The sequence below is a fragment of the Pocillopora damicornis genome, chromosome 3 (assembly GCF_964200805.1).
Source record: "Pocillopora damicornis chromosome 3, jaPocDami1.2, whole genome shotgun sequence".
Classification (NCBI taxonomy): Eukaryota; Metazoa; Cnidaria; class Anthozoa; order Scleractinia; family Pocilloporidae; genus Pocillopora; species Pocillopora damicornis.
The window spans coordinates 7304274-7330374 of record NC_142672.1 but is presented as its reverse complement, the minus strand read 5'-3'; the positions used below and the strand labels follow the sequence as shown (position 1 = coordinate 7330374).

Below are 26101 nucleotides of genomic sequence, written 5' to 3'. Positions count from 1 at the left end.
TTATCCGTGGATGGGAATTATCACGCGGTTGACTTGATTCGGCTGCATCTTTTTTATTGATTAATTGAACTAAGATGAAGACCTTTATCACAAGCCACCGCTAAGATTTTTATAAACCCGTTTTTCAAAATATCCGTAGTCATATTATTGAAGAAGATACTTTTCAACCATGAAAGACAGAAGTCGTTCGAAATGATTGAACTTACCTGGGCATCCGTAAATCTCAATTCTCATTGATATGTGTTTATGCCACTCTATCGGCAATAATCGGACGAAACGTGCTCTGATTGGCTCGCTCAGTCTCAGTCTTTTGACTACAACTGTGGAACTGTCTTCATTTCCATCGAAAACCTTCAAAAACAAGTTTTAATAAACAACGTAATTAACATCTAGTTTGCTTTATTTTCTCACAACCAGTCATTTACACCACACAATTACCAAAACTGGGCTGAACGTTTCCTCATTCACGTCCATAGGCATAATATTGATCATACAATCACGGTGTACGATAAACATTAATTTACTGGCAGGTTATCCTAGCTCCGTTGTTAGAATGCAGCGCTGAGGGCATACCTGTGCAGAACTGTGTTCTGCTTTCTTGTAAAATCGGAAATTTATCCCATAATAGCTAAATTGTATTCTGTATTTTGTCACCCACTCGTCGAGGCCATCTATCCCCTGTGTTGCTACACGCGTGACAATTGCTTTACTTCCAAGGTCCACCTGTAACCATTGATAAAGATCGTTCTTGCGAGCAGACCACCCTCTATTTTTACCATCAGTGGCTGCTTGAATGTGCAACCTGGCCTGCGATGGAGCCCGATCATTATTCAGTTGTGAGGAGGCAGATATTTGCGCATCAGAGATTGATTTACTTTCCATGCCGAGGGGGGACACACAGCCTGGGTAAGTCGAAAGAAACACGCAGATGTAGTTACAGAAAGGTTGAAACTTTTCACTATCTTGTAATCCGTACAATTAAGTGTTAACATTTGGAATCGCTTTTAAATTATTTATCTATGCCATACTTCCCACATAGATTCAAAGTTGAGGCCATACCTTTAGAAGGTAGTTTATTTCTAAGGAAACTATTGCAGAACGAGGACTTCCAAGTTAAATACTTAGTTAAGAAACAACGTGAGTTGTGAAAGGAAACTAAATCACCTCAACAAACTTTGAAAAGTTAGATGGTTAAATTATCCTTATCAACGTTACGATGATAGCAGATCACAAATTTTTCCGCGAATTTTTCCACGCCAGGGGCTGGTTTTGTGACTTTACTTCCATCGTTAAGCAGGTAATTAATAACGCTTTCGTGATTTGCAGTTGCAAATGTGTTTTTTGCTTGTACAGATACGTGTAAGACAAATGAGAACAAATACATTACCTTATAACAATAATTACGATAATGCTAATTTCAATGACTATTATATTACTAGAGGTAACAATGGTGATCAGAGTGATGATAATAATTTAAACAGTAAATGTTAATGGTAATAAAATATGACAGTGATGAGAATAAAGGTAATAAAGATTATAAACAATGAAAAATATGAGGAGAATGGAAGTTACCTGGACAGCCATAGATCTCAGCCCTCATGGATATGTGTCGGTACCAACTCACTGGTCTAATTCGAATGTAGCGTGCTCTGATTGGTTTGCGTATTTCGTGATAAACGACGGTCTCTCTGTCACTATTTCCACGAAAGACCTATGTAAAATTATCAAGACAAGTGGAAAGTGAGCTTTTGATCAGAACATCGATGAAGGTTTCATACACTCCCAAACAATAAAGCTGTTGGGGAGACGGAATATTGCTTTCCGATTTGGGGTTACTTTGTCTTATTGTCTCCTATAATTTTTAGATTTTATGTTTGTTCCAGATCACTAATGATGTCTTAAAAATAGAAACAATAAAACTAGTAAGGTGTACCTTTTCAGCTTCGAGTGGCGAAGCCTTATAAAACTGAAACGTTACTCCATCGTCACTATACTGCAACTTATATGCTGTCACATATTGGTCAATGCGTTGTCGGCCTTGAGTCGCTATACCAGTCACTGTAGTGTATTGACCAAGATCCACTTGAAACCACTGGTTTAAATCATTTGCACGTGATGACCAACTTCCGGAGGTTCCCGGAACTTTCTTATAATGTAACCTTCCTTGCCTGGCCCTTGTATTGCCATTCGACTGTGAAGAAGCAGTTATCTGTGCATCGGTGATTGCCCCGCTATCCATGCCAAGTGGCGCTGCACAACCTGTTTGTATTGAAAAAGGACAAGGAAGTGTAAGTGCAAGGTGTTTTTAGGAACAGTTAAAGTCTTCGTTTCATCGGAGCATGATACGTTTGTTCTCTAACCTTGAATTTTCAAAACTCCGGCTCCCACGATGTTTTTTTAATTATCAAAGAGTTATATTGAAAGTCTATGATTGATATTTGAAGTTTCAGCTGCTTTAAGGTTTTATTAAATTGCTTCTACCCCGTCAACTGTGTCGGGCTATTGCCAGCAAGAGGTGTACCTGGGCATCCGTAAATCTCCATTCTCATCGATATCCAGTCGTACCAGGCTACTGGCTTCAGTCGGATGTAACGAGTGGTTATGGGTGGGCTCAAAATGTTATAAACAACAGTATTTTGGTCTTGGTTTCCTTTGAACACCTAAACAATAGACAAAGGAATAAAAAAAATCTGGGTAAGTTTCTTATCGCTGCTTAGGTTTGTTCAACCGACAGATTTTATGCAGACTTGAGGTGTTACTGATTTATTGACTGATGAGCAGATGAATGTATGAGTTCTGATGGGTGAATAGTGAGATAGACCGAAAGTTGGACGGTGGATCGTTGGATTTAGCAAATGGGTAGTAAGGACTGATTAATGGATGGATAAAGGAATTAATGGAGAGATGGATGGATTGAGCGAAAGTATGGAATGGATTGATAGTTGGAGGAATAGATAGATAAATAGAAAACCCTATTTAACCGCGGTAATTTTGATCAAAGTTTATAATTTGCTGCACTTTTGTTCTTCCCCAAAAGCTATAAACTCCAAATTACGACTAAACTTTTAAACCATTTAGAAATTTAAATTGGTAAATGAAAATGATGGTTTTAATTTTCTATAGAAAGAGTTAAGACACTATCTTACAAATAAGGTGTTTTACCAAAAATAAATAGAGATTGAGAAAATCTAATTTTTTCTTAAAAGCTTAAATGTATTTTTCATGTTTCACTTCGTTTGATGACGCATTCCAAACTTTTGTCCCAGTGTAAGCAGAACTGTTCCACTAGTAGTCTGTTTTAACAACCGGTAAAGCTAGATTTCTACTGAAGGTTCTTAGATTATACACTGATTTCCCAAATACTACTCGAAAAGGTATCTTCTAAACAGGCTGGGGAAATATATAAAGTTTTTCGGTGAAGTGGCCGCAAACGTTATCCCATACAAAGCCACAATTATCATAGTATGGCTCTATTATTGACTGAGACTTAATAATCAGGTTAGAACTATAGGAACAAAAAGCTTTGTGGATGAATAAATAAGTGGATGGAAGAATGAGTGGATGGAAAGATAGATGGGTTGAGCGACTGCATGGATGAATAGAGGAATGAATAAAAGGAGGAATGGATGGATTTTTGGACAGATTAGTGAATGGAGGCATTTATGAACGGATGGAGGGAAGAAGAAAGGAAGGGAAAGATGAAAGGATGGATGGATGAACTTCATTTCTCGACCATGCTTAATTTTCTTCTTTTTGTCAGCTTTACACTCTTTCATGAAGCAGCAGCGAACGTTATCTGCACGATATCTGTTGACAAAAGTCTGCAACTCAGCAGAGAAAATGAAAGTTTAAGATATCTGGTACCTTTGCAGAGCTGGATCTAGCTTCCTTGTAGAGGTGGAATGTTATTCCATCATCACTATATTGTAACATATATCTAGTCACCCACTGATCGGAGCCATTCATCCCCTGAGTCGCCAAGCGCGTCACTTTTGCGTAACTACCAAAATCCACTTGAAGCCATTGGTTGTGATCATTTGTGAGAGCTGACCAGCCCCCAACTTTGTCGCCATCCGCTTGGAAATGTAACCTGGCCTGTGATGCGGAGTGATTGTCATCCAGTTGTGATGATGCTGTTATCTGAGTATCAAATATGGATCCAAATGCCATTCCAAGAGGATTTATGCAACCTTAGTTTGACAAAAAAAGAATGGTGACAGTTTGTCACAGATGCAATTAAGGATACTGTCTTTTACAACATGCAGCATACCATAGATAGCCTTTAAAAAATGATTAACATCGGGGAAGAGAGATGGAATTTGTTATCTGTACAGCAGCTCAGAAAGAAAGTCAAACGTTAATATTTAATACGTCTCTTTAAAGTAAATAAGATTATTCTAGATACCTGGACAGCCATAGATCTCGATCCTCATTGATATTCGATTGTGCCACTCAGCGGGTTTGAATCGAATGTAACGCGTTATAATTGGTGGAGTCAGTGTATTGTACACGACAGTGTCACTGTCTGTATTTCCATTGAAAACCTTGATAGAAAAACGCAAAATACCTTAGATGATTGCTCAGATTTTTTTGGAATTGATTTCTCTTAACGCCTAAGTACAAAATGCCACTGTTCTAGTTTCTTACAGTTCGTTTCAAATTAGTAACATTCTGATTAGGTTTGTCTACCATGAGTTGGATGAACGTCGATCTCCATGACTACAAATGTTTAGCCAGTCTAATCCACATCTTCCCTGAACTGAACGCGCGAAGGATGAGTTCTTGAAGTTTTGTGTGATAACATTTCAACAAATATATTTGATCTGAGATTTCTATTCTCAACACGTGCAAGTTATAAGGAAACAAAATTTGGTGGCTATACTACCGAAAATTTCATATGTTGTCATTGGATTCCTTCAAAGTTGACTAGGGAATATTCAAATAGACTAGAAAGGCTTTGCTTATTGGGATAGAACGAAATTTTATATTTTTACTTTTACCGCCTATTGCATTAGTGTCGACATTCTATAACTGAAATCAGGGAAAACTGCTTCACGATACAAACCTGCGCGGTAAAATGTCCTGGATCCTCAAAGAAATGAATGATGTCCTTATTTTCACCGTATTGCAGTCTGAACTTGGTCACCCACTCGTCTCGCCCATTCCTTCCCTGCGTAGCAATGCCCGTCACCCTTATGTAACTATCAAGATCCACCTGAAGCCATTGGTTTACGTCATTTTTAAGCGCTGACCAGCTTCCTCCGTTTTCTCTATTTGCCTTTGAATGTAACCTGGAATGCTTTGCAGAGTGATTTTCATCCAGCTGTGTTGACGACTTAATTTGAGAATTCGAAATTTTGCGATTTTCCATGCCATACGAGGACATACAGCCTAGATTAAAAACGAAAACAATGTTTTTAGGAGATTGTCTTTCTACTAAAGGTAAAAGGATCGATAGGGGCTGGGTTCAATTCGTTCTGTTACAATACAAGCTCTGAATCAGAAGTATGATTATAGACAGAAACGTCGGTAACCCATTCATCAAAACTGTAGCAAAATTTCAGGAACTAAATGAGTAAAAACAAAACAATATTTTTTTTTTCATGAGTGGCCTAAGCCTCGATACGGTAGCACACTTACTGTCAAGTTACACATTTGGACACCGAAAAAGGCTTTTCACACCGTCCAGTTACAATCATGACATCTAAACTGCTTTCTTAGTGCTTTTATCAGTCTGTTGATAACCAATTACATTCGAGAACATTGGCAAAATCACTAGTTTAGAGATTGCGAAATACCTGGACAGCCATATAACTCCATCCTCATCGAGATGTGGTTATTCCACGTTATGGGTATCAGCCGTATATACCGAGCTGTTATTGGCGAAGTTAGTTTGTTGTATACGACAGTATCTGAATCTCGGTTTCCATCAAACACCTAAGTATAATGAAAGTAGATTTTAAAGAAGTATTCTAAGATTTAAACATTGTTTGAGGACACTCCCATCTGTTTCTCATTTCAAGACACGTCATAGTTGATATTTCATTTACATCTGTAGTGCAGAATGTATTAGGTAAGGGAAGAAATCCCTAATACGTTCATGAACTAAAGTGAGGTCCATGGTAGTAATCTATTTTAAATAATTTGCTTTATAATGATGTATTTCTTTGTGAGAAATAGCCTATAGGTTAGGCCTATCAAGTGAGGTTTTACCTGTGAAATTGTTACACACCTTTTCTGAGCTGCTGTCAGATTCCTTGTAGAAAGTGAAGGTTACACCATCATCGCTATATTGCAATTTGTATTTGGTTACCCATTCTTTGAATCCGTTTCTTCCCTGAGTCGCTATTACCGTCACCCGCGCAAAAGTATTAAGATCCACTTGTAGCCACTGATTACGATCATCTGTGAGAGCCGTCCAGCCACCTTGCTTTTGACCATTTCTCGTAAGGTGTAGTCTACCTTGTATTGCAGACTGGTTTCCATCCAGTTGCGAGGAAGCACTTATCTGAGCATCTTCTATTGTCTGACTTTCCATTCCAAGGGCAGTCATACATGCTGCATTTGTTGTAAAGAGATAAGTGTCAGATGCAGATACTATCCAAACTTTACACGACACTTTTATTCACTTTCTATTTCAATAATTGCCTCTGATAAACTACTGTAGTCACCAAAAGGATTGGTTTATTTCAGTCATGATTAATTCAATAGAATACCAAAATTATATCCCACGCAAATCATCTCACTGCACCCACTATTTTTCTCAAAATCCTCTAATCTATGATAAACGAGTAATTATGTTGCGACGCTAAGACTGTTCTCACTTGCTGGTATATGCCTGTGGCAGAAAGGCTGTTATCACTTGCTGGTATATGCCTGTGGTTGAAAGACTGTTAGAAAGTCCTATTACGCTTCTCAGTCAATCTAGTTAATTGTTTTCTGACGTTTTTTGGCCAGCGGATTCTAAAATCTAGATCAATAATCACCATACCTGGACAGCCAAAGATCTCTGTCCTCATGGAAATCTTATTGTGCCAACTGATTGGTATAAACCGTATAAACCTTGCTGTGGTTGGAGGATTCAGATTGTTATACACAATGGTATCACTTTCTTTATTCCCATTCATCTCCTGTAAATTGTAAGCGGTATGGATTAAGTCTATTTTTGGAAGGGCCCTCGAAAGTGACAAACACTGCCCTTATAAGGCCCTTACCTTTCAATTGTAATCAGAGTCAAACTATGAGTCAAAGTAAAATTTCAAAAAAAAAGAAAAATATACGGATGTTTCAAAATTATTGCATTTTTTGCAAACAGTATGGATTGAAAGAGTTGTCCCCTATCTCGCCTTTGGATATTGCTCATGTCCATCACACGCATGTGACATCTAACTAAGACATACCGTCCATTCGTTGCCACCCTGTTGCTTGTAATTCTGGAAGTTTTTTCCATCGTCACCAAATTGTAACTTGTATTTGGTCACCCATTCTTCTTTGACATTCAACCCTTGAGTCGCCACACGCGTCACTCTAGTATAACTGCCAAGATCGACCTGCAACCATGGGTTTTCGTCGTTTGGCTGAGTTGACCATCCCCCAGCCTTATTTTCTTCTTCTTTACAATTCAACCTGGCCTGACTTGGTGAATGGCTGTCATCCAGTCGCGAAGAAGAAGTGACCTGGACATCAGTGATCGTTCCATCCTCCATGCCAAGCGGTTCAAAGCATACTGGGTTGTTTTAAAAAAAAGGCAAAAATTAAGAGAAAAGAAGAAGAAGTAAAATGAAGAAGAAAAAGAGAAAGAGTGAGAGGAAGAAGAAAAAGCAAATGGGGTTCTCTATCAATTTGCTGGAACGAGCCAACCAATCTTCGATTTGCTACTTATGCAATCTAGGATCGCTATCAATAATCGATTGAAACCTGCTTTGATAGGAAATTGAAAGACGTAATTAAAGGTGTGGTCTACAAGAGCTGCCCTTAATGCATTTGCTAATTTGTATATTAGTTCTAATTCTCAACTTCATGTAACATGTAGTTAGGACATTTCTTTCAGCCATTATATTTTATGCAGAATGTTTCAACCTTAAATATTACATTATTGAAGTTAATGCGAATAACACTTTGAAAGATTAAGTTCACAACTAATATATATGAAATAGGTACAAATTAATACAACTACTACAACAGCAACAATGAGATACACCGCGATGTACCTGTGCAGCCATAGATTTCCACTCTCATAGAGATGTGATTTCGCCATTCCACTGGAATGAACCGGATGTAACGTGCCGTAATTTGCCTTGCCAATTTGTGGTAAACAATGCTGTCTCGGTCTTGATTACCACTAAACACCTGAAAAGAATATCATCATCTCTCATTCTTTGGAGACATTGGTGACAAGTAGATTTATGCTGAACTCACTAAAGAGCCGAGGAGAAGTCTTTTATAACCGGATTGATTCTTCAGAAGATGAATGAAGTTTAACTTGTTACGAATCTGAATCGATTTACGATGGACAATTAATTTTTCCGGATTTGTTTTTCTATTTAAGGTGGCTGAGAAGGAAATTTAATTATGATGGAAAACCTCAAAGCATATTCGGCTGGAATTTTTCCTCTCAAATCTCCTCGCCTTTGACACCTTAAATTTAGTTGAATCGTCAAATATTCAATCCTGCTTCCATAGTTCACCATGATCTCTAAACTTAGCTTTTGATTCTTTTCTCAGTTTTTTCACCTTTTCGGATGTTTCCGTATAGTTAAATGTTTTTTTTTCTCCTCTGGAAAACGTATTGCATTTAGAATTAGTAAATTTTGTTTGGCACCGGTAGAAGTTCTATAACATCGTTACCGTGGCTGGCCTTCGCACTCTTTATCACCCATGTCTGTTACCAAACATTAAAACCAAGAAAACGAAAATACCTTGAATGAGTTGTCGCCTTTTTCTATGTAAAAATGAAAGTTCACTCCATCAGTACTGTGTTGCAACCTGTACTTGGTCACCCACTGCTGTAATCGGGGTGCATTCCTCCCCTGAGTCGCGACACCGGTCACAATGGTGTAGCTGCCAAGATCCACTTGAAGCCACTGTTTGAGATCCAGTACACGAGTTACCCAGGCTCCTCCTTTTACTCCAGTCAACTTCAAATTCAGCCTGGCCCTTGATGTACCATAGTTATTATTATTATATTGTGTAGAGGCACTTATCTGTGCATCCTTAATTGCTCCACTTTCCATTCCAAGAGGTGTGCTGCACACTGAAATAAGTGAACATAAATTAATTGAGTCATTCGGCTCGTCAGGAGCTTGGAAAAGAGAAAAGGTCTGGTTTTTCTTCGAAGAATCGAGTTCCAGAACCTCGCATACATAAGGATAGACTATAATCAAGATTATATATATATCTCGTTCCAATACTGTGCTTCTGAGCTCTAGAGAACTATGTGGTGAGCTACGCCATTTTTAGGTTGGTATGAGACGAGTCCCGCACCGTGCTAGGATCAACAACGTTGGAAGTGTCGCGAAAATGAAAAGAGCGTAAAGGGTGGTAAAAATAATATCTATTAATGTCAAAGAAGTGAATTGAAAAGGCTCTAGTTTATTAGTATCCGACTGTAATTCCACTTTCTTGAGCGATGTTGCATTTGCATCTGCATAATTTTTGCTATTTATCATCTTACTTCAAAACTAATTCTTTATTCGCCGGTACACTTTCAAATCAAAGGCTTCGAGGAATTACCTCATGGTATGTCTTAATTATTCATTTGAGTGGTGAGAACTGTAAATCTTTGCCATATTCTTCCAATAGCGCAAGTTGCACCCTTAAATTACCAATTTAGAAGCGTTAACCAGAGCACTAAAACTTGGAGCCAAAAGTAAACCAAGACGGCAATTAATTAAAAATCACATAAATTGACGGCCAAACAGTGAAAAAAAAATGCAATATGAGAGCGACCTCGGTAGTAATGAACACTATTAAAGCAGAAGTATTCATATAAATTTCTTAATTAAACCGGAGTTCACAAATGTGATTTTCATATATTCACAGTCAGTGACAAAACTATTTGTACACGATGGCAAATTCAATCCGTGCACAAGCAAGATTTACTCCCTAGTAACGAAGTAGCTCGCAAGGCGAATGATCAAATTAAATGAAATCAATAAAATCTCAAAACATGATAAATAAGCCTAAAATATAGCCGCAACAGATTCGCAAAATCAACTTGAAGAAAGAATAAAATCGGCTATAAAGGTAAAATAAATGAAATCATAACCTTAAAACAGCAAAATATGGTTAATAGATACGTGAAAATCAATTTGAAGACAAGAATTATAATTGCTCACGCGGCGCGACCAAATGAAGATAGAAAGCGAAAAGAAAGAAAAATCAGCCCGATCATTTCAGCCATTTTGAACTTTGCTGATAACTCCGTGTACTCAGGCAAAAATTCGCCCCTAGTGTCAACCCCTAGGTATTTGAACAGAAGACGATAGCATAATATTGGGGACAAAGGTAAGCTTAATACGGGGAGGTAGGAGATGACGTATTTACTCAAAGTTTTAATGCATACATTAATTGTCTAACAGATCAGAGAATAGGGTTAGTGAGTTAGTGAATGAGTGAATTTTTCTTCCATAATAAAAACTTACAGTACAACTAACGTCATACCATGAGGTAAAAAAGGCGTGTAAAAAGGCACCCCTATTTGATTTTTTATTGGCATCATTTGTTACTGTTAAAACGTTACCTGTACAACCGTAGATCTCTATTCTCATCGCTATGTTTTTATACCACGTTATGGGTAAGATCCTGATGTATCGCGCTGTGACTGGAGGTTTAAGAATGTTGAAAACAACAGTTTCACTATCACCATTTCCGGGAAATATCTAAGGGAGAAAAACACAGAAAGCATCAAGGAAAAATGATGCTTAAGACTTACGGATGATTAACAATGAAAGGAAAGAGTTCTGCGTCTGCCTTTTGTTATATATTTGAATGACACACTGTAGTGGAAGTTTGTACAGCTTAGGAAAATACTCGATTATTAGCGAGGTTCTTTGGCTGGAAACCATCCCTTGAGATCTACAGTGAGTGATGGCCTTTGCTCTCATTGAGTCAGAAAGCCACTTTCCTTTGCAGAGAAATTAAAGCCGCTTGAGTTGTTCTATATGTACTTTTTGTCATGCATGTGCAAATAAGCGTTGATAGAGTTATAAAATCTCTTATATAAGTTTATTTCCGAATTATTTTAACCACGCCAATAATTCTCAAGGCAGCTCTTGAAAGTGATTTCGTTAATACTGTACTCTAACTGAAAGGAAGTAACCCACTCGTCATAGCCATCCCTCCCTTGAGTCGCTACTCGTGTAACTCGAGTGTAACTACCAAGATCCACCTGAAGCCATTGATTACGGTCGTTTGTAAGAGGAAGCCAACCGCCCTGCTTTATTCCACTTATCTTGGTATTCAGTCTGGCGCGTTGTGGTGCATGATTATCATCCAGTTGTGATGATGCACTGATTTGGCCATCGGAGATCAGACTACTCTCCATACCAGCGGGTGCAATGCAATCTAAAGGAGAAAACAACAATTGATCATCCTAACTTAGTTTACTCGGTGAAGTTCCCAGCCTGAGTACATGATTTGTAATTTGGTGTTTTTTGTCGAGTCATACTTTTCGACAAAACGCTGAGGACATCTTTCCTTTCTTTCCCTTCCATTCTCCTACACTATCATTTTATTATTTGTATGTATGTGGATAGGCTTCTTTGTAAATGTACCAAAGTTGCGATTGGTTTGGGAAATTTAAGGAACTTATTTATTCCTTCATTTTCAATTGGAAAAATTCAAACAGTTCTCATTTTTAGGAAGCGTCCTATGAATTATTTCGTCAATGGCTCAAGTAAGACCTCATCTCGGATCCGAAAAACGTCTGATCGTGTCATGGTTAAATTCGTTTAAATTAGCCAGTTATGATGATGCTTAGTCAAAGAACGTAATCGACAACTTTTCCACTAAGCTTCAGAAGAAGTATGTTATAAAGTAGTTCCCCAACTGGATGATCTTTGGTCGACATTTAGTCCGTGGAGCGGTTAACAACAAACCGCCGCGACAGATTTGAGTCAACCCTGATAGTAACCTTTTCACTATCAAGTAATTTTGCTTTACATCAATGTCATGTGAAAAACGATAAGAAGAACCCAACAAGAAAATATTTTAAAAGCCACCAATAGTTTTCAAATACCTGGACATCCAAAGAGCTCTATCCTCATGGAGATATGTTTGTTCCATTGTGTTGGGATCATGCGGACATAGCGCGCTTTGAGTGGCGGACGAAGTGTATTATACACAACCTCGTTACGATCTTGGTTTCCCTTAAACTCCTGAAAATCATTATTAATGTTACAGTCAAATTAAGATCTAATTTGAAGTCTGAATTGCGACGACTTACTCTATTGCTGGTTTGTTCGTTTGTCCTTTTTAGCCGGCTCTACTTTCAGAATTGCACTTGAAATAACAGGTGATAATGAATAACTAATTAAATAAATAAATAATTTTGCGTTGGCACACTAACAGTGCTTCCATGGTCTCTTACCCGTGGTTATGTCCTGTTCATACTGAGTGCAAACATTAAATTACAGTATTTGCAGATGTATATTTTCATTTATGAAAACAATTATGTCTATTGGAAGTTAGCTCAGTTGATAAAATTACTTAAATGAGGATAAGCCTTACCGTTACCGAAGTGTCCCCAGTTTTTTGGTAGAACTTGTACATCACTCCATTATCACTAAACTGCAACCTGTATCTGGTCACCCATTCATCAACTCCGCTCACTCCCTGAGTCGCCACTTGGGTCACATGAGTGTAACTACCAAAATCTACCTGAAGCCATTGGTTGGCATCGCTTGTAAGAGCCGACCACCCCCCAGCGTTGTTTCCCACGGTCTGAAAATGCAACCTGCCTTGTACTGCGGAGTGGTTTCCATCCAACTGCGAGGAAGCAGTGATTTGCGCATCAGATATCGACCTACTTTCCATTCCAAGAGGGACAGTGCATTCTGTAATGAATGAATTTTGAATTTTTATCATTAGACAAGAAGCTTCTCATTAGCATGCAACTACAATCTAGCTTCCAAGCGTCTTTCACGGTTTGATACTTTATAAAAATGCGTCCTGGCTCAACTGAAAATTTTCAAACATAAGCGCAATTTCCATGATCACATCACGCGATCACCGTTACGAATACGCTCAGTTTATTGACGAACAAATTAGAGAGAGTACACTATGACAGGTAAAGGATACTAAAATTGAAGTAGCTTTCCTCCAGCGAGAAAAAGGCAATTCATATTTTCAAGAGAAATAATTACGAAGTCAAGTCCTTATTCGTTAAACTATATATGACTTTGGAGCTGCAAAAATGTATGTTTAATTACTGATTTGATAGCATGGCTTTAGTCTATAATAAAAAATTTGTGATATGTGAAACAATTTCAAACAGTTCTGAAATATCAAACTTTTAACAGAGTCTATTCCTGTTAGGCCTCAAACTTGTTGAGAGCTTCCCTCCTTCCTCAAAAGGAAAATAAATTCTTGACAACATGCCCTGAATAAAATAATATTTTGACAATACCTAGGCAACCATGGATCTCGGTTCGCATTCCAATTCGATAGTTCCAGAGTAAAGGTTTGAATCGAATGTAACGAGCTGTAATTGGTTGCCTCAACTTGTTTAACACAACTGAGCGGAAGTTTTGATTTCCACTAAGCACCTGTAAAATGATCATGAAGCATGACATAACTTATTATCGACTTTTGTACTTCTTCAAACTATTGTTACAAATAAGACTTAACTCTTATTTTGTTTGGTGGAAGAAGAATAGAAAGAACAGAGGGAAAGTGCTCTCCCTCTACTCTACTCTACTAAGTGACTTTGAAATAAAAAGGTTTCTACATGGCATGACGCAGAAGGAGATAACATAGTGATTAACTTCTCTCAGGGAACCCAGCTTAGACCGCAATAATCATATAACCATAAAAAAGTATTTTTTTAAGATAAGTCAAGGGCATTTTCAAATTCACTTCAATGCCACTTTCTGGATATACCTTTGGAAGAGTTCCTCCAGGTTCTTTGTAAAAATGAAATGTTATTCCATCGTCGCTGTACTGCAGATTGTAACTGGCTGTCCAACATTTTCGCCAGCCTCGTAGCTTCACTCCTTGAGTTGCAACACCCGTTACGCTTGAGTAAGTTCCAAGATCCACCTGAAGCCACTGTCTAGGATCAACTGCTCTGGCAACCCAGCCGCCCAAGTTTAACCGTGCAAATTTTGCAGAATTGTAATTATTCCATTCGGTGGAGGCGGTTATTTGGGCATCGGAGATAACCTGACTCTCCATGCCAAGTGGTGAGGAACAACCTGAATGGGTTTAATCAGAAAGGAAACTCAAGAAAGGTGCTATAACATCCCTTTCAAAACGAGAATCTTTCCCTCTAATCTATCAGGATGAAGATAAGTCGGGTACAAGTTTTAGAAGCAAATCTTGCATGATCAAAGATCATAGGCTAAGCTCTGAAAATTATGAAGAATAAGTACTCTAAATCCTTACTTCAAACACTTGCATATGTTTTTTTTACAAAATATAGATTTTAAGCAAGAGTTCAAAAGTGAAATAAGATACTAAGATTCTCTTCGCTCCTTGACAGGAAAACAATTTAGAAGAAACATGAAAGGCGTGTTAACATGATTTCGAACATTTTATTTTTTAGGAGGTTTTCTTTCCTTAACCAGTTTTGTACACTATTTTCCCTTGATGTATTGGTTTTTTGGCTCTTTTCCTGCCTCTTTTGTCGGTTTTAATCGCACTATATTTTGTTTGCATATCAAATTTTGCCTTCCAGGTTCAAAGGTGTTTTACACCCATCTTGGCGTCCCCAGAAAAACTAAACAGTTGTGTTCCTTTGTGACACCAAAAGTGATTTTTTTTCTCTACTTAAAATACCATCATGTCATGAAATACCTCCACACCCATAAAGCTCCATTCTGAGTGATATATGGTTGTACCACGTGACTGGCAAAAGTCTGATATAACGAGCTCTGATTGGTGAGATCAACTTGTTATACACAACTGTATCACTGTCTTGATTGGCGTGAAGTACCTGATAGTTAAAACCAAAATCAGCTGAGCTCAAGTAGATACCTCGCTTTCGTAGGACAGTTCATATATACACAGAATTTGGAAAGACTGATAAACTTAAAGGAGTGTCATTTGGTCCTATGTCCACATCGTAATTTTAAAGGTTTATCAGATTATGACGAAACTTCACTGATTCATAATGATGCCAACATTTTGTCAAACGAAAAAATTGAGTTTATCTTCCAAAACGAATTTTCCTTTCGATCTTTGGATTATGTTAAAGTTAGCCAAGTCAAACCCAGACACAATGCTGTTGATCAGAACATTTTTAGGTGTGTCAATTGATCGATGCAATGCTAAAAAAGCCAGACAACGTTATACTATAAAGTTATGGTACATGTAGGTAAGTTTCAGGGGAATCTTTTCTTTTTCAGTACCTCTTAAGAAGAGATTTGTAAGGAAAACCCATTCAGAGAATGAATTCATAGAATGATAATTCAAAGACACTTTACTTTTGCAGACATTTTCCCTGGCTCTTTGTATGACTGGAAGATCACTCCGTCAAAACTAAACTGTAACGTGAAAGTTGCGATCCACTGCCGCCATTTTGTTGAGTTCCTTCCCTGAGTCGCCACACCTGTTACAGTGGTGTGACTGCCAAGATCCACCTGAAGCCATTGGTTACGATCAGTTTTAAGAGACGACCACCCCCCTTGCTTGATTCCCTGTTCAATGAAGTTCAGTCTCGCCTGTCTTGGTGTGCTGTTGTTGTTCATTCGCGAAGAAGCAGTTATCTGGACATCCGAAATCGCGCCACTCTCCATTCCAAGGGCTCCTGTTAATTAAACAAACAGAAGAGGTCAAGCATTATTTATCTGTAAAATGTTCGATTGTATCAAAGTTTTGTCTTAGGGATCTACTTAAGATACATCTCAAACTCTGAAATTGTGCTAAGTAATTTTGTAATACTGTCAGTCAACAAACTCTTACCAGAACACTTAACAGCGCTATAAGAGGCTTGGAACCCATAGAAAGAACCATTCTTATCTGATCTGAATATTACGAGGAGACTGTTTGACGAGGAATAAATTCCATTCTTGGGGGGAGGCTGACCCCCATAGAACACTCCTAATACCTTCCCTGTCTGGTCATTGCCATCGTACACATAAACAGCGTCCGTGTTGTTCTCAGATTGTAGACTGAAGCGTGTAAACATTAAGGCCACCTGAAAAGATGCTTTCACCATGATCCTCCACATGCAGTATTGCCCATCTGGGTATATTTTGGGATAGTTAGGTGAGTGAATGACGCCTTTTTGTCCCTGTAAAGTTTGGTTTTGACATTTATAGTCTCCTACGAGCAAGAAAAAGTTAGTTGGGGTTATTTTCATTGAGCTCGAGGGCACAAAAAAATTGTCACAAGTTTCCGCAACTGTATGTAGTAATGTCCATTCTCGCAGCCCATGAAACTCGTTCTCTCTCACCTTTTCGTTTCACTCTCAATCAATGCTCAATCAGATTGAGTAAAAGAGCTGAATTTAACTAACAAGGACACCTTTTTCGGAATACCGGTCGATCAAGTTGGAACCCAAAGATAAAGCTTTTTTCACCGATTCATGTACATCGGTAACTTGTAGTAACAAAGAAGGACGAAGAGATCTTAGAGATTTACCTGTTGGTTAAAGGTATCTACGTAATAAGTGCAACAGACTATACTGACTTGACATACTTGATGAGAGGGGAATTTTCAGAGTTATTTGACTGGGCCCATTATATCTCGCTTTCCACTGCTGTATCTTTTGTTTCGACATCCAGGATGGTTGTCTTGTGCCTGCGTAACCAGCAAATGCAAAAGAAGACCGAAAGCTTCCAAGAACAGGATCATTAGCCCCCAGTCTTTTAAGAGCGTTAACTGCTGATGAGGCATATCTCGAACCTTCGTCTTGAACACCGACCAAAACGATTTTGCTAAAAAAGAGCAAAACAATGACAAAAAAAAGAGTAGTTTAAGGTCAGAAATGTAGGACAAAAAGGTCAGCACTTGGTTTTGACGTCATCTGTGTTCTATTACCGAACAGACACATAGCAACATGCAATATCTTTGGTAACCCTTTAACTCCCAGAAGTGACTAACAAGTAACTTCTCCCTGCAATATCCATACACTATCCAGCAAACAGGTAATGAGAATACTCAAATGTACCAGGTAGTCTTGATCTAACACCAAATTCTCGTAACTTATTTACAAGGAAATGTGTAGCAACTAGAGGTGAGAATTAACAGTCAGATCTTGGGAGTTAAAGGGTTAAATGGTGAGGCATCATTTCAAAGGTATGATTGGCTCAGGCTAAAATTATTAAATGGTGACTGTCGGCTAACAGGTCACTTTTTCGGAATACCGTCTAAATACCTCGGTAACACATTGAAACAGATACAAGGTGTTTCGTGTGCCTCCTTGTGCCTTTTTTCGCCGGGAAAACTGTCCTAAATTGAGCTTCGTGATTCATCGTGCCGTAAACGCTTCGATTTTGATCATGTGAACTTAACGTCACAGGTGTATACATTAAGCAAAGTAAATATGGCGGATAGTACTTCGAGAGAAAGCAGTTCTATTTCGGGGTCTGATTATTTGGATTTTGAGGCGTCGATGGAGGGTGAACATAGTGAAAGGGTTTATGAATCTGTTGGTGAAATCAGGCTCTGGCAACTGGAACCGCCATGACAAACGTAACCTAAAATAGAGCGCGAGAGTCACAAGAGGATTAAGAGCCCGCGCGTCGCGGCCGCCTCAATGAAGAAAGCGAAAATGATGAGTGCATTTATGATTGTAAATAAAGTATCTGAAATCAGTCGCTGATTTAATGTAGGAGCGATCAAGTAAAGAAAGCCAAATGTGCAGACTCTTGAATACCATGAGAGCGAAGTGTTTTTATGTTACACGCACGCACCTTCCGAAGCTAAGGTTTTTTTACTGACTGAGAATATAAAGACACACGCTTGTGGAGGTGAATTTTATGGATTATACACATTCACACGCGACTGAATCGGTTTTAATTTTCTCTTTGTTGAATTTGGCGAATGATTGAAGATTTCTCGGCTTTTACTTTTAAACACGATGCAGCAAAAGGTAGCATTCGCACATGTAGAATTGTAAATAAAGTAAAGTAACCTAAAGTTTGAGTTATCTCTTTTTTCCGCTCGTAAATTTCGGCAGCAGCTGAACAGCTTGGACGAAGTTGTTACTTTCAGGTCTTGACGTGATGCTTTTCGCTGCCTTACACACGTGTGACGTATCACATCACGTGACCTGAATCGGACCATTTTCAAAATGGCCGTTGATTAAGCGCCGAAAAAAAATTATAGAAAATTTGACTTTCCATAATATATCATTATTTTGCTCATTTAGGATTCTTTAACCTGAGAGGAATGTATTGGGACAAAAAAAGGAGAAAAAATTGGCGTCAGTTACCCTTTAATCAACATCTACAGACCAGGGCCGGGTTGTTCGGGGCTGGGTTAAGATAAGCCAGAATCAGATCTGAGAGCTTTGAAAAGAAATTCAGTCGAATTTCTTTCTGTCTAGAATATGACTATTTGATGCCCTATAAAGAACACAGAAAATTTTAAATCCAAAAGGAGTTTCGAATAAAAGAATAAAGAAACCCAGATTACAATTTAACCTTGGGTTAGTGCTAATCGGTCTTCGATCAACTTAGCCCTGAAATAAAATTACATACTTTCCTTTGATGCTGTTGAGGTAGTCCCTTAGGTTATTACCGGCAGATTTAATCCCAAATGTGTCGAACACTTTTGAATCAAGAATGACACCTGAGTGATAAGAAAAAAGAAAAAGAAAAAAACATATGCCTAGTTTGAGAACCGACAATTGTACGCAAATCGAATCTTTTACAATATTCATTTCTTAAATTACATTGGAACACTGTTCGTCTGGGGCTCAATGAATTTTGAGCACGTGAGAAAAACCCTCGTGGTCTCTTTAGGTCGAATAACGTCTTAGTCGTTTTCTCGTGGATTATTTAACAATATTCACACTTCGACGCACAAGTCTTCTTAGAAATACTGAAAATATTTTCGCACAATTCTTCCAAGAAATAATGAAACTTCTTGAGAAACTCTAAAGGGCCACTTAGATCATGCCTGAGCCAAGAGGAGCTCTTTGCTAGTCACCATTATTGAGCTATTCCTTTGTAATAAATAAGAATTTAGAAGAAAAACATTAACCGTGGTTCACACACCTGTTGCACCGTCCACAACAACAACATTATGTCCTCTGCCGTGACGAGAATAATCCTCACCGTTCACCTTGATGTAAGCAATTCCACAAGTGTTCGGTGTCTTTGGTCGATCATCACAACCTTCACTGCTAATATAGACATCTATACCAGGAGCCGCAACAGATGCTGCAACAAACCGAACAATTCGTTTAGTCACAACCATCAATCAAAATAAAGGAAAATATCACAATGAGAACTCAGAGTAGACTTCCCGTTACACGGGAAAAAAGGGATTGACGATGACGCGGTTGGTTTTTATCTTTCTACGATATGATTGGTTGAGACCGTAAGGTTCAGGCATTCTACAACAATACACAAACCAAAGCAATTTTGGATTGCTTTCGATGCTCAAATAAAAATGGCTTCATTACATGCAGCAACGATAGCAAATAGGAATTACTGAAAGTGAAGAGTCTTTTCACGCAAACTCAAACTCTAGTGTCAATTCTTGAAACATCCTTGGTGTAGTTGCGACCGCAATGTGCTAAGAACAACAGTAATACATGGAAAGGCCTGTACGAAAACTTGTCAAGAACACGGAAATTCTATCAAATTACATATTGGTAAACTGTGATTAAAAATTGGAAAAAGGGTTGTGTGGGCTGGAGTTAGGATGGGCAGAGGTCACTAGGCAGAGAGTGTCCTTTTTGTTGGTATGTGTTTGTTTGTGGGGCGGAGGGTGGGCTGGGAGGGTATAATCAGGCATCAAATATTGCTCTAGCAGCAAATTATCAGTAACCCTCATCTTTCACGATCATTTGCGCTATTGTGAAATATTCCTTTCCCGTTTCTTGACATCTTTTGTTTTTAACAAAGCGGCCACAATCTTCCTTAATAGAATCTCAAGCCTTCATATGGTCTGATTTCCACATATTGATATTTGCGAAGTCACCAAACAGGTGAGAGATAAAACCACCTGAAAAGTAAACAAATGGCCAGTCACGAAAGCAACTCTTCGCTAAAAATTCACTGGTTCCTCATGAACTATGCCTATAACAATATAAGGCACATATGAAAGTGTGTGTACACCCCTGAACGTTGAAAATAAATCAAGTGGAAGGAACAGTTTTGGTCTCGGTCCGCATTTTTGTCAACAAAATGAACACATATCGGTTAAAACGATGAAACGTACGGACCATGTGCAAAGTTGTCAATTGTTTCACGAATATTGCGCGTGTTAAATATTCAATTGTGACATCTCATTTACATCTACATCTACTTCTATTAAGTTGGTAAATTCCGTACCGACATCACACGAACCAACTCGCGCGCAAAGAAAGAAGGCTATATGAAGGCTTGAGATTATTTTAAGAACGATTGTTATCCAGAAACGGGCAAGGAATATTCCAGAATAGTGCAAATAATCGTGAAAGATGATCGCGGAAAAGCGATTGCATGACGCTCGGAATACAACTTCCGTCCACGGTCGACTACTTCCGTCAACATCTGCTCCACCACGATACCTCATTCATTGCTTTCAGCATGAATGAGTCAAAAATGACCATTTCATCACCTCTCCATGCAAGGAAGCACGTCCTCAATTTCAAGTCATAAATGTTGATGATCACGTGTTTACCTTCTAAACCACGTAATCATTTGAGGAGTAAAAAAAGTAATCACTGAAAGTGAAGTGTCTTTTCACGCAAACTCTGGTGTCAATTCTTAAACATCCTTGGTGTAGTAGCGACTGCAATGTGCTAAGAACAACAGTAACTCATGGGAAGCCTGCTACGAAACGTTGTCAAGAACACGGCGATTTTGTAAAATTACATATTGGTAAACTGTGATTAAACATAGGCATGCTATGCTTGAAAGAGTTATTTTTTTGGGGGGTGGGTGTATTACCTGAAACATTGTAAGTGATGTCTACATTCTTAAAAAAGGAAAGAAGAGTATTAACGCAGAAAAGAAGGAAAATGTCGAATTAACTCACACACAGGTATTTTGTGGTAGATTGTGTGTGTTATGCGAATAACTGTAACCAAAAATAAACTGTATCGGTGCCACGGATACCTGTTATTACAAGATGCAGACTGCAGACTGCAGACCGGATACAAAATGTGGACAAGGTACAAAGTGTAGACTGCAGACTGCAGAGTGGGTACAAAGTTCAGACTGAGAATCTAAATAGTTTTTTCGTCTGGTATGTGATAAAATCATCTTGCAACTTACCGAGCGTCACGCAATTGCTTTTTCGCGATCAGCTTTCACGATTATTTGGTAGTTACGAAAACGAAGACCCCGAAAACGATGACCTAAGACCCCCCCTACGAAAACGAAGACCCGTTACGAAAACGAAGACCCCCTACAAAAACGAAACCCATTACAAAAACGAAGACACCCCTACGAAAACGAAGACCCATCACGAAAACGAAGAGACATAATATTACCTTTGTGGATAAAGATTATGTTCATGAGACACACTACGAAAACGAAGATCCTTACGGAAATCTTGAATTCTGAATTTGGCACGTCTGTAATTTATTACGGAATATTTCAACAGTAGAGCCCCATGGAGCCTTCAATAGGACTAACGTAGTCCGTATTATCATCTTTTTGAGCGGTATGTGTTTATTTTGTTGACAGAATGCGGATCGAGACCAAAACTGTTCCTTCGACATGATATGTTTTCGATGTTAGCAGACCAAATAAACATACTAACGATGGTATCTGAATTCGTCCTTGGCCAAACACAAACGACTCCACAAGATTACTTTCTCCAAGCATCGAAAACATACACCAAATCATCCATAGTTAATTTTAATCAGACATTCATCTAGAGATAGCACTGAGCAAACCAATCCAGAAAAATATAATCGGCACACTCAACAAATCATGAATCTCGCAACACAGATTGCCGTTAAAGAAGTGCTAAAATCAAAATGTTTGGTGCAATTCATCAACACCTCAAGCAATATTTGATTCAAAATTTGTCCACTCACTCTAGTCGTGAAGGAACAATAACCATGATTGTGCTAAAGTGCACAACTATCCACCATTTTCAACATTTTGCGCCTAGCCTTCAGATCTAGATTTCTCTTTACGTTATAGTCTAGCACAGAATAGGAAATTCCCTTTTCGGGTATGACTTGAACTCTTTTGCACAGAAAAGAATGAGAGAGCTACAGAGGTATCTGAGAGAGCTTTTGATGTTACACAATTTGTCACGGAGCAATGAAAAATCTTCCACCAGGTTTGTTTTAGAACTGCAATCGAAATACATTCCACCTGTTCTCTAAATCTCAAGGCAGGGTGATGAAATTTAGTTCTTGAAGAATCATTTGCACGAGTAAGGGATCATTTCGTGTGTTATAAACAACATTCGATTAGAAAGTTATTCGATTCATAGTGTTCATTAACCCTGCCAAATCCTCACCTGACGATAAAAAACTGTTTAGCAGAGTAATCAGGCCTAAAGTTGTCCATATCGACATCCTGAATTCCTCATTGAAGATTTTACCAGACAGACGATCCGTAACAAATGAAATGCTTTTGCCCAAATCAGCTTTTTCTAAAATTAATTTGTCACCACCTGAGGTCAAATCGTGATGCAAATGGTCAATTTTACGTACGTGTATTTTTCTCTCCGACAGTTTCGAGAATATCTTCAGTTTCTAATTACAACGTGTTCTTAATTCATAACTGAAAAGGCCTACGCATTCAAATTTAAAACTAAAGTTGAAATTGAATGTTATTATTCACCCGGAGGAAAGTGTTCCATCCTCAATTTGTCAGACCCATGAACGGACGTTAGAGGGCGAATCGAATGGCTGTGACATTTAATCGACACGATACGCAGCAAGGATATCCCCTCTGATTATGGAAGTTCTTGTGTTTCATCGAGATATCTTTGTCATAAAATCAATAATTTTTTTTCAGAGGGCATGGTAACGAATCCTGCAATCTGATTGGTTCTTTACCTGGTCAGTATATATATTTTCCTATCTCTGCTTCAACGTATTGGGCACTGTTCCACGCGAAAATCGACTTGCAGACTCCCTATATATATATATATATATATATATATATATATATATATATATATGCAGTTATATATATATATATATATATATATATATATGCAGTTATATATATATATATATATATATATATATATATATATATATATATAATATGACGCAAGCGTTCGTACCGGTCTGTGTTTGTTACGTTGGATACCTGTGGCAGACCACGTTTAGGACTGCTCTTCGTATCGTTTTCAACTTTTAAAAAAGTAAATAGACAGTTTTTGTTTTTAATATGACGTGTTGCTATATATATTTGTTTTTGAAATGTTTGAAGTGCTCGACATTGTACGTAGCCTTTAGAAAACGAAACATAGCGCCTGCCTCACAACTGGAACTATTTCATTGATGCCGGAAAAATTTGAAGCACGTGCCGCCCGTATCCCTGGGCTGGAGAGGAGGTATTTCCCCGTACATTCTTTACGGGTATGTGCCGTCCTATAGCGCGTAGCTTTTTAGCCATCTCGGTTTGACAGCAGGTGAGCATGTTGACCAGGAGGGTCTTTCACTGAACGCGATTTTCGAGGCAATCACGAGAGTATTATTAAAAATTATCAGACGAAAATGAGCAGAAAATTGAGCATGTTGCGATTTGTCAGTACCTCTCCCTACGAATACTCCTTGGTTAATAAAAGAGGTACTCTCCTCCCAAGAACACAACATGATCTCTCGCGCCATTTATTTGAATAGCCACGCGCAAAAAATTAAAATAACAAGATCTTGGGCATCGCTGAAGGTTAAGTTAGGGCCATGGCGCTTGCCACAGGTCTTTCGCCCGTCGCGTTTGATGTAAGATACGAACTTCCGATAGATTGATTTACGACAAAGTTTTCTGAAAGCAAATGCACTTTCCTTTTGATCACCTTCCGCGTCTAGAAACGTCTGTCCCTGATTCCCAATTGTAATTTAGCATGAATGCGTAACTTTACAACTGGTGAATTTTTGCCTAATTTGCGCGACGGCGGGATAAAAATTAGCACTCATACAAATTAGTTTCATGAACGCCTGCGTTACCTCAGTTAGCGGATGATGTTAATACCAGCGCTGATGAAAGAGAAAGTGGTCTCCACAAGCTGTCTTGCTTCGCTTCTGGTCTACAGCGCATTTTCACGTTCATTTGCTTACTAATAATTGTGTAAAAGAGATCATCATGAGCTTAAGATCAGCAAAGTTTATTAATAAGTATATTAATTTTATTTTCTTTTTTGACGCCAACGTACGGCGATTTTAATGCTAACTGTGATATCGAGAGTATCAGTCTCGAATAGAGCTAAAGTAAAATGAACCACAACGCCCTGCTTGTAGTAAAAACCTTGCTCTTTTTTTTTAATAATCAAACTCTCTCTCTCTAGTCACGTGATCCAACATGATTGACTTACGACATTACATCCCTCCCTTTTTTTCGGATGAAAAGAACACAAGGTGACTAACTGTATTTTAAGTGATAAACGTCCTAAAATTCTAAACAAAACAATGTACATCGTTTTGTAATCAAATAATCAACATTCAAACTAAATTTAAACTGAGATCTCTTTTCCTTCAAACACTTCATATAATGTCAACGTTCTCAGAGAATCAGAAAAGTTCCTTTTCCAGCCTATTTCTCGTAGACGATTTGTACATAGTCTGAAAACCTGACAGGAGGTTTGATCTGTCGTTTCGATCGTCTCGGCAAGGCGTCAGCTTTCATTTCGGATGGACATTGTGTCTTTTCTTCATCTTTCCTTCCACCATTCTCTTGGCAGGGTGCAAGATGTTTGGGAATAACTTTGAACTGCGATGAATTCCTCGTAACAGTGTGTGAACCATCACTCGCTGTGACCATGGTACCTTTCTGTTCCTCGACGATGAATGGTTTTGGATTGTATGGAGTGCTGAGCTTGTTCTGTTTGGGTTGTCTAATGAGTACAACTTCTCCTGGCTTAATCTCTCGTTCTTGAGCATGCGCTTTGAGGTCACCATAGACCTTCATTTTCTGCTTTTGCAGAGCATCTCTCTGGGCGATGCTAGCGGATGGATCTTGAAGTGTATATCGCGGCAGCTTGTGTTGGGTGATTGGTGACTCTGGTATTGTGGTCTTGAGTTTTCTATTGTTTAAGGCTTCACTTGGAGACACATTGATGGTGGAGTGGGGTGTTGCACGATATTGCCGTAAGAACTTGTACAACTCTTGCTTCCAATTTTTGCCTTCTAGGTGAGCAATTCTGATAGACTTTTGGAGGGTCTGAACCAGTCGTTCTGCTTCTCCATTTGCTCTTGGCCAATACGGGGTTATCCTTCTATGCTTGAATCCTAAGTAGTCAGAAAAGTTCTTAAATTCATGACCATTAAACGGTGGACCATTGTCACTTTTCAGGACATCAGGAATACCTTGTCTTGAGAATATTGCATCAAGTTTAGGGATCACAACTTTTGCTGATGTTGAGGTAAGTATTTCTACTTCCGGAAAACGGCTGAATTCATCTGTTACTACCATGATGTAATCACCAGAGGGGAACGGTCCAGCAAAATCCACTGCGACTTCTCTCCAAGGTCCGCTAGGGAGTGACGTCATTCGAAGGGGTTCAATCGGTGGTGACTTGGTCGATGCAGCTTGACATGAAAGACAGCTTTTGACCTTCTCTTCTGTTAGGTTGTCGATTCCGGGGAACC

General features: G+C 38.6%; 1 protein-coding gene across 1 annotated transcript in view; it reads right to left on the bottom strand.

Annotated features, from left to right (window-relative positions):
- LOC113665658 (uncharacterized) overlaps positions 1–26101 on the bottom strand; it is a 72763-nt gene that overhangs the window by 5567 nt on the left and 41095 nt on the right. Inside the window, exons 4-30 of the mRNA XM_089198916.1 lie at positions 19386–19550; positions 18867–18957; positions 16861–17099; positions 16123–16485; positions 15645–15967; positions 15016–15154; positions 14101–14414; positions 13628–13766; positions 12730–13055; positions 12239–12377; positions 11248–11565; positions 11064–11125; positions 10742–10880; positions 8919–9253; positions 8211–8349; positions 7401–7726; positions 6992–7130; positions 6233–6558; positions 5799–5937; positions 5066–5391; positions 4406–4544; positions 3865–4190; positions 2522–2660; positions 1934–2259; positions 1573–1711; positions 574–902; positions 207–351 (exon numbers count right to left, since the gene is read on the bottom strand). Coding sequence (XP_089055042.1) covers positions 207–351; positions 574–902; positions 1573–1711; positions 1934–2259; positions 2522–2660; positions 3865–4190; positions 4406–4544; positions 5066–5391; positions 5799–5937; positions 6233–6558; positions 6992–7130; positions 7401–7726; positions 8211–8349; positions 8919–9253; positions 10742–10880; positions 11064–11125; positions 11248–11565; positions 12239–12377; positions 12730–13055; positions 13628–13766; positions 14101–14414; positions 15016–15154; positions 15645–15967; positions 16123–16485; positions 16861–17099; positions 18867–18957; positions 19386–19550 — 6030 coding nt within the window. The remainder of the gene's footprint in view (positions 1–206; positions 352–573; positions 903–1572; positions 1712–1933; positions 2260–2521; positions 2661–3864; positions 4191–4405; positions 4545–5065; positions 5392–5798; positions 5938–6232; positions 6559–6991; positions 7131–7400; positions 7727–8210; positions 8350–8918; positions 9254–10741; positions 10881–11063; positions 11126–11247; positions 11566–12238; positions 12378–12729; positions 13056–13627; positions 13767–14100; positions 14415–15015; positions 15155–15644; positions 15968–16122; positions 16486–16860; positions 17100–18866; positions 18958–19385; positions 19551–26101) is intronic.